We start from the raw sequence: 8,677 nt of genomic DNA, 5'->3' as shown, positions 1-8,677 counted from the left end.
TTTGTGTGTGGAGGGGGGGTTGGTGCAATCTGGGGAAGGGTGGGGTGAGGCCTCAGAAGGACAGGCCACCCAAGGAAGGGAGAGGAGGGGCCAGGCTTAAGAAATTCTAGAAGTCAACAGGATGTGGGGCTGTGGAGTGGGCAGGGCCAAGGTGATTCTGAGGTTTGCAGTCTGAAGATGCTGTAACCTAGACGTGAGGCCCAGAATGTGCTACTTCCTGCAAATGGGCTGACTGCCATGGCAATGGGGCCCCAGGGCTGTACCCCAAAATATCAAGGGGCAGGCAACCTGCATGGTGAGTTCAGGGACAGAGAAGGGAGGCGGAAGCCCCGAGTCCTCTCCAGGAAATGCCCAGCTGATGAGGTTGGTGGCTTATGTAGTTCCTCCCCAGCCTGTCCTAGCATTTAAGTGTCATAGAGAGCTACACAGTGGTGGTTGGGCAGTGGAGGGGCAAACGCCAGAGATAGAGGAAACCAGGGACATTCAAGCAACAGGTTAAATGCTTTTGTATAATTGTTGGCTAATAAAAGAGTTGGTGAGGACCAGTTGCAACCTTGTGATTTTTTTGTTTGTTTGTTTCCAGCCCGCTCAGCTTCCCACGATAGGTACAGAAGAGAGAGGGTTCAGACCTGCAGAAGGTTCTGCTGGACAGTCTTTCACTGATACCTCATCTCCCATGGGTAGGTGTCCTCTGTCCGGACTTCTGTCACAGTGGAGATCGGTGTATGTGGTGCTTGCCATCAAGATCTGCTCACGCCAACCCTTTTCTTCCATCTCTTGGCTCCTCCAGCAATGCCCGCCCCTTCTCTGCATTCCCTCTCCCTGCCCCTGGCCCTTCTCTGGCCCAGTCCTGACACCAGGAGTCTGGCTCTGTCTCTCCTGGACTGGCTGCTCTTTGAGGGCTGAGCACAGAGTGGGTGTCCATCTGGAAAGTCAGGATCCTTACGCTCAGACCATGGCAGGACCCCCAGCAGTTTCCAGCTGTATCTGCAGAAAGTTCTGAAAGGCTCAGACTCCATCACTGATTTGGAAACATCTGGGGAGACCAGTAGCCAGGCTGATCCCCTAAATTCATAACAGTAAGTGCAGAAAGCCAGGGCCATGGAATATCAGAACCAGTCCTGACCCCAAGTGAGTGAGAGCTAAGAAGGCACAGACATGGGGTGGGGGGCAGGGGCCGGGGGTGGCCCAGGGTGCATTGTGAGGGGTTGTGTGGGACCTGCCTCCCTCCTCAGGGTCCAGGCAGGTCCCAGATGGGTCTGGGGGCTGCAGATTCAAAGCTGACAGGACCCACCAGACCATTTTCTGCAGGAAAGCAGGGATGCACATGGCCAACAGTGGGTGAGCCAGTGAGTGAGCAAACTCCAGCTTTGGGAGAGGCCAGGTGGGGGCATACATGAGTTCAAGGCTTGGCTCCGTGGAATCTTGGGCACATGATGAAACTTCTCCCAGCCTCCATTTTTTTTCACCTGCAATTGGAGTATATTTGGGGCACCTCCCTCATGGGGTTGTGAGATGGTAGTTCTTGTTAACGCTCAGTAAATTGATCCACGCTTTCACCTGGCCAATGTTTATTGCCTCAGTGGTGAGAGAAAGAGGGGGGCGGATCTCACCTGTCAAGGTGTGCCCCCAACTGTGCTTGGCACTTGGCCCACGGGACACAACTCACGTATATGCACAAGGCAGCTGGGAGGTAGATTCTGATGTTAGCCCTGTTTGACCCAGGAGGCAATGCGTGTGACCTGGGGGAGGCCAGGGCCCTGCGGTGGCTGCAGGGGTGAGCCCCAGCCCCAATGGTGACCCAGAGCCTGGGCCGGGCTGGACGCCACAGGACTGGACCTTCTGGCCAATGCGGCCAAGGAAAACGAGGCCCCTGCCGGCAGGGCCTGGCAGGCAGTCGGGCAGGAGGCAGAATCCGGGGCATCTCTCAGATCTTCTCCACGTAGTTTCCTGGGAAGAGGCCCTCCTGGCCATGCAGCCGGCCTTTCCACCAGCCGGAGGAATCTGTGGGTGCGAAGGGAGTGTGAGGCGGCACCCCGCTTGCCCGGGGGACGGCTTTCATGCTGGCTCTGCGCCTGTCTTATTCATTTCCACTGGCGTGGCAGAAGGCAGACGCTGAAGAGAACTGTCCACAGATGGAAGGGAGGGAGGGATGGACACATGGTTTTCCTGCCACTGCCTCACACTCTGTCACATTCTAGACCATTCTCTTGTGCTCTTCCCTCATCGTCTCTTCCTACAGGCGCCTCCCCACACTCCCCATGATGGACCAGTTAATAACCCCATTGGGGCTCCCCATGTACCCGCAGGGGGTGCTGTTGAGTCCCAAGCCCCTCTGGGGGCAGCCCAGGGGACTAAGGTAGGAGGTGGCCTGGGTCATCTGGGCATGGCCCATTTTTTACTCACGAGGGGTCTCTTGAGGTAGGTTCTGCTATTAGCCCTGTGCTTGACAGGAGAGAAAATGAGGCCCAGGGATTGGGTGTGCTGCTGTGAGGCCAGGTCCCCAGAGTGGCTTAGGAGGGAACCTCCAGACCCAAGGCCTTCGGGTGTATGCAGCCACTGGCCCGGAAGAGAGTATCTCCAGATGGGTCTGGTTGCTTCTGTTCTCCTTGGGAGAATGGGGGGGGGGGGGGGGAGGGTTGCAGGAGAGCAGGAATGGGGGGTTTCACACACACACCTTCCATGAGGATCTCGATGACCTCGTTCACGTTGAAGCTCAGCTCGTCCACGTCTTGGCCCACGTACTGGTACAGGGCCCGGCACCGTGGGCCATGCGTCCGAGGCTGGGGCTTGGGTCGGCCCACGCCCGGCACAGGTCGCTGTCCCACACTGCGCTTCCTCTGCATGCTGTGGGCACAGGCAGCGCCCATCAGAGTCCAGACACTCCCCTGCCCCCTGTGCACATCCTGGGGCTGCCCTCTTTCCTCACCTACCCTGCCACACCCTGGTCAGGCACGTTAAGGAATTCTGTGTTGTGCTCCGAGGGGGGCCGTGCCCGGGGGCGTCTGCTGGCCCTCAGGGCTGACGACGGAGGGCCCCGGGGAGGCTGCTGGAAGCCCCCTCCAGATGGGATCTCTAGGGGCAGGTCCCCTCTTCTGGCCAAGGGGGGCACCCCATTGCGGTCCAGGCCTGCGGCAGGAGCAAGAGTGGGGGCATTTATCAGGGTGATGGTAGGAGGATTTGGGGAGGATTTGGCTCCAAGTTCCTCATCTGAGGGAGAAGGCAGCCAGCCACATGCTCGACTCAGCATGGTAAGTGCTGGCCCAGAGGGAGGCCCTTCAGGGGTTAAGATTTCCTCTATCCTGTTCTGTAGGAGGGCTTTTGTGGGTGGGTCTTGGAGGATGAATAGGAGGTCAAGCTGAGAGAGAATTTGGGAGACCAGAGGAGCAAAGAGCCCTAGCAAAGGCTTGGAGATAAGAACAAATTGGTTAAATTGGCCAAATAAGATGTAGCTTGCATGACAGGAGTCGAAGATGGGAGGAGAGAAGAGGTCGGTGGTGAGCTAGGGTTGGATTCTGAAGGGTTTTGAATATCAAACTAAGCTTAGTCTGTATTTTGTGGAAGATGGGGAGCTATGGAGAGCTCTGGGCAGAGAACAGAGTGGCCCACTCTGCTGACAGCAGGTCTGGCTTAAGTCATGGAGCACACAAAAGACAAGGGAAGACACGTCTTCTCACCTCTGGGAGGCCCAGGGGCTGCCCGGGTGGGGGCCTGGGCTGCCCTTCGAGGTCTTCCCTGGGCCATTCCCTTCCGTGTAGGCTCTGAAAGGGGAAAGGACATGGGAATTTAAACGGTGGCCGGACCGCAGCAGGCTCTTGGCCCCGCCCACAAGTCCAGTCTACCCTGTGGCTCCGCCCCGGGCCCCGCCCCCTCAGACTCACTGGCTGTCCCATCAGCACCGACCCTGGAAGCCTGGCTCTGCCCAGTAATTGGCTCCTCCCCCCAGGACTCACCTCTCATTGGCCTGGCTCTCTGGTCCCGCCCATAGTGGGGGGGGGAATGGCTTCCGTGGCCCCGCCTCCTCCACATTTCTCTCCCACTCATTGGTTACCTCGCTGACCCAGCCCTCTCCGTGGCTGCGATCTCCCTATTAAATATCTCCAGACTCACCCCTCCACGGCCCTCACCTGCTCTCGACCCGGCCCCACGGCCTTGATTTGTCCCCCTCGCTGGCCCCGCCCCCACAGGTCCCGCCTCTTTGGCTCCGCCCTCCAGTTCTGCGCAGACTCACTGGAGCTTTTGGGCAGCCCGTCACCCACGCCGACCGTGAGGGCCCGGCCGCTAGCCTTGAGCACAGCCACGTCGCCGGAGCCACGGGAGAAAGTGACACTGCGGGTGCCACCTCCGCCCCACCCCTCCTTCTTCACTCGGAACTGTAGTCTGTGGGGAGAGGAGGCAGCTGCGGGGAGGCCCACTCCCCAAGCGCGGTGGGAGAGGGGGCGCCGTGCTCAGCCCAGCCCGGGGACGCGGGCGGGGAGGGGGGGGGGGCGTACGTGTCGCTGAAGGTGAGGGGCAGGGCCCTCCGCGCCGCCTCCTCGAAGCGCTTGCTCAGGAGGCTGATGAATTCGGTCTTGAAGACGCTCTCCAGGAAGCTGTCGGCCGCGTCTTCTTGGAGGATGAAGAAGTCGTCCTGCCGCGTGCTGGGGGCGGGGCGGGGTGGGAGGAAAGGCCGGTGAGAGGGGTAGTGATGGTGGCAGGACTGACCTGTGAGATGCGACGGGGAGGGTCGGGTGAAGGCAAGTGAGGGGTGACGCAGGCCGGGGAAAAGGCGGGGGGCGGGGAATGGCAAGGAGCTGGGGTAGATGGTCAGAGAGAAGCGGCAGGTGAGGGGACAGGTGCTGTTGGCAAACAGGGATCGTGAGTGTGGGGGCAGGGGCAGGTGACAGGTAGGGCCTAGAGGGTCACAGGTATAGGGGTAGGTAGCACGGTGGGAGTGACAGATGGGGGAACCAGTGTGAAGGCACCTGAAGATGACAAGGGGCAGATGAGGGTGAGTGGGGCAGGCGAGGGCCTGGCCTCACCTGAGGGAAACTCCCCGAAGGGCCTGGATCTCCACCTTCTTCTTCAGGATCTCACGCACCTGGCCCTTCTCTGGTCCTTTCTTCACCTTCTCCCGCCCGATCATATACACACACTTGGGCGTCAGGATCAAGTCCCTCTTGATGGGCTGTGAGGACGCAGGACCAGAGCTGGTGGCTGGAGCCCTGGACATGGGCCGCCTGGCTCTAGGGGATCAGCCTCGGGGAGGGGGGTGGTGAAGGACAGGCCAGCTGAGGGCTTCCCTCCACGTGAAGATATAGGAGTGGTTACGTTACGTAAGAAATAGGAGGCTAAGTAAGGGTATATTGGCTAGAGAGAGGTTTCTGGGCCATTGAGCAGGTACAGGATTGGTGAGGGTGTACCTGCTGGACGTGGGTGCCCAGGCCAGGTGAGAGTGCACCCGTGCTACAGGTGTATCTGGGCCAGATGAAGATATGGCTAGCTGACCGATCCATCTAGACTGTCTGAGGGTATACTTAATGGATAGTTGTGTCCGGGATAAGTGAGGGTGGTCCTATGGTCAGGGCTTCTGGGTGAGGTAAGGGTGCAATTGTGGACAGCTGTGTCTGGCCAGGTGCAGCCATATGTGATGGGCAGGTGTGTCTGGGCCGTATGAGGGCATGTTTAATACACTACTTGAGTGTATACCTGCGGACAGGTGTATCTGGCCGGATGAAGGTGTACCTGTGATGGGACAGGTATATCTAGGCAGGGTGTGGATATATACCTCAGGACGGGTGTATCTGGGCCGGGTGAGGGTGTACCTGTGGTGGGGATGCCAGCCTGAGGCCAGGGCCCCAGACATGTCCCCCTGCTAGTGCCTCACCTTGAAGCGGCGGTCGTACTTGGTGACCGAGTCAGCGAAGTCCACGCGTTCCCTCTTGCCCAGGAACTGACGCAGCTCCGGCCGCTCCTCTAGCCCCAGGTAGTCCCCGACGAAGTTCCGGTTGATGCTGTTCCGTCTCCGCTCCTTCTTGTTCAGCAGGATGTTGGACGCTGTGGAGACACAGGGTGGGGGGCAGAGGTTGTGGCCTGGCTCCTCCGAGTCGGTCTGTCCCCTCCCTGAGCCCCCCACCTGCAGGCTCTCACCTTCCTCCCGCATCTCTTCGTACTTCCGGACTGCCACATGGCGTCGCCAGGCCTTCTGGATGGTGCGGGCAAAGCCATCGAACTTCCGCTCTCGCATCTCCTCCAGAAGGAAGAGCTGGGCAAAAGAGGGGCGGTGGGTCTTTCCCGATTCCACCCCCACCCACTTGCTTTTGCTTATGGGCACCTGCACACGTGCACAGATGCTATGGTCAAAACGTTTTTTTCTTTCTCCAAATGACTGGACACAGGGTTCCCTCCCGATATGGGGCACAAGCCCCCGTGCAAAATTGTAACCGTGGGCTGGTCTTGTGGGCTTCAAATCCCAACTCTGCCTCTGACCAGCTGTGCAGGCTCACCAGACACGGCATAACGTCACAGTTTCTGACTCTGCTAATTAAGGGGATGGCATGTCGCCCATGTGTGGTGCACCCCAGTTTCACAGATGGTAGGAATGTGAACCAATGTGCATCTTAGAAGACCAACACGATACTGTAAATATGAAAACCTGATGTACAGGACTGTGCTGTACCCAGAGACCATCTGGTTGTTCAGTGTACAACCTGCACAGCCATACATGCCAGCCCTGGAAAAGAAGCCTTTTTGCAGAAAGCAGACTTCTGACTTTTAAGAGTCTCTGTCCAGAGGGGATTTAGGGTATAAACTATCATAGTGCGAGTCAGAGTTGAAATGCCGTGAAGGACGTCTATTCACTTAGGATAATAGCAGCGAACTTATCAAGGAGAGGAACTCACTGGATATGAAGCTATAAATCTACAGTAATAAGAACAATGGGGGTGCTGGTCAGAGAAGAAGACAACCTATTGCAGTAGGACAGATGGCTCGGGAACATTGTCATTCAAACAGAAATTTAGCAATAAAAGAGACAGCATTGTCAGTCAGGGAAATACTGAAATGGAAACTATTGAAAATAAAATTAGGCATTCTTGAGAAAAATAATTAGCACGTCACCCAGAGGGATTTGTCAAATACACTGACATCACATCACTGCTTAAAGCCTGGCTGCCTGCTTTGCTGACCAAGATGGTTGACGGTTGATGAAACCCCAGGGGTCCCTGCAGGGACTAAAATAATTCTGCAGATACTTGGCTCAAATGCAGTTTAAAAATCATACCTTGGAGGACTTTTAAAGCTGTGGGTATTTATAAATGTTCATGGAAGGTGGGGAATCTTCACCAGGAAGAAAAAAACAAAAAACAAAAAACCCACCACGACCGCAGCTTTACATCCTGCAGGGAATCGAGTGGCGTTTCTGTATCGTTTTGTTTCTCAGGCTGCTATCCTGTGGGTCAGTGGGTCTGTGTACAAAGCGTGTCCAACTGCTGCTTGGGGGGCAGTCGGTGCATTTTGGAGTTCGCTGAGGGGATGACAGGTAGGAATAAAGGGAGAACAGCCTTACAGAAGCAGGGTGGGCCAGTCAGCCAGGAGTCCTCCTTCCCTTAGCTGTTTAGGGGAGATGAGACTAGTGTCCTCCAACCTCGTTATTTCTGCTCAGGGAAGGGGATTTGTGTTCATTGTTGGGAGAGGAATCTCCCTGTCCACAGAGTTTGAAATTCATCTCCTTCATATGCAGAGGGCAGATCAGGGTGTGCTTAAGGTGGGTGAGACAGGCCCCCAATCTGAGCTTATCCTGGTGTGCCGGGTTGAATAGTGTTTCCCCGAAATTCATGTCCACCCAGAACCTGTGAATGTGACCTTAACCTGGAAAGAGGGTCTTTGCAGATGTAATCAAGTTAAAATGAAGTCATGCTACAGGGGGGTGGGGGTGGGCCCTCCCTCAATCCAGTATGATTTGGTGTCTTTAGAAGAAGAGGGAAATTCGGACCCAGACACAGAGGAGAAGGTCGTGTGATGACAGAGGTAGAGATTGGAGTGATCAAGAATGGTTGGGGCGCCTGGGTGGCGCAGTCGGTTGAGCGTCCGACTTCAGCCAGGTCACGATCTCGCGGTCCGTGAGTTCGAGCCCCGCATCGGGCTCTGGGCTGATGGCTCGGAGCCTGGAGCCTGTTTCCGATTCTGTGTCTCCCTCTCTCTCTGCCCCTCCCCTGTTCATGCTCTGTCTCTCTCTGTCCCAAAAATAAATAAACGTTGAAAAAAAAATTTAAAAAAAATAAAAAAAAGAATGGCAAGGATGGCCGGCACCCACTGGAAGTTAGGGAGAGTCAAGGAAGGCTCTTCCCTGCAGACTTGAGAGGGACCGTGGCCCCGCGGACACATTGATTTTGGATTTCCAGCTTCCAGAAACGTGAGAAAATTAATTTCTCTTGGGTTAAGCCATCCAGTCGGCGGCACTTCACTACAGCAGCCACAGGAAAGGAACACACGCAGCGTGACGGGCAGGGAAGGCCAGCAGGTGTGTGAAACAGCCAAGGATAGCTTGAGTTCATGTGTACAAGGAGCCAAATTCAAATCAGAATCATCCCAATGTGGGCTGGCTGGCAGAGTCCCCACCTCCGTTAGGGTGACTTAATTCTTTGATCAATTGTGATACAGCATAGTTATAAACAGTTACAAAACTGTATCCAGTTTT

At 56.3% G+C, this 8,677-nt stretch overlaps 1 protein-coding gene across 1 annotated transcript in view; it reads right to left on the bottom strand.

The window, feature by feature from the left end:
• Positions 1–1,554: 1,554 nt before the first annotated feature.
• Positions 1,555–8,677, bottom strand: part of MYO1F (myosin IF) — a 33,017-nt gene continuing 25,894 nt past the window's right edge. The window contains exons 20-28 of the mRNA XM_043586409.1: positions 6,130–6,244; positions 5,867–6,036; positions 5,022–5,167; positions 4,494–4,640; positions 4,232–4,380; positions 3,678–3,761; positions 2,934–3,129; positions 2,678–2,847; positions 1,555–2,004 (exon numbers count right to left, since the gene is read on the bottom strand). Coding sequence (XP_043442344.1) covers positions 1,928–2,004; positions 2,678–2,847; positions 2,934–3,129; positions 3,678–3,761; positions 4,232–4,380; positions 4,494–4,640; positions 5,022–5,167; positions 5,867–6,036; positions 6,130–6,244 — 1,254 coding nt within the window. The 3' untranslated portion in view covers positions 1,555–1,927. The remainder of the gene's footprint in view (positions 2,005–2,677; positions 2,848–2,933; positions 3,130–3,677; positions 3,762–4,231; positions 4,381–4,493; positions 4,641–5,021; positions 5,168–5,866; positions 6,037–6,129; positions 6,245–8,677) is intronic.

This window comes from Prionailurus bengalensis, chromosome A2, assembly GCF_016509475.1.
Source record: "Prionailurus bengalensis isolate Pbe53 chromosome A2, Fcat_Pben_1.1_paternal_pri, whole genome shotgun sequence".
NCBI lineage: Eukaryota > Metazoa > Chordata > Mammalia > Carnivora > Felidae > Prionailurus > Prionailurus bengalensis.
The sequence above is the reverse complement of the archived record's forward strand: the minus strand, read 5'-3'. Positions and strand labels throughout refer to the sequence as shown.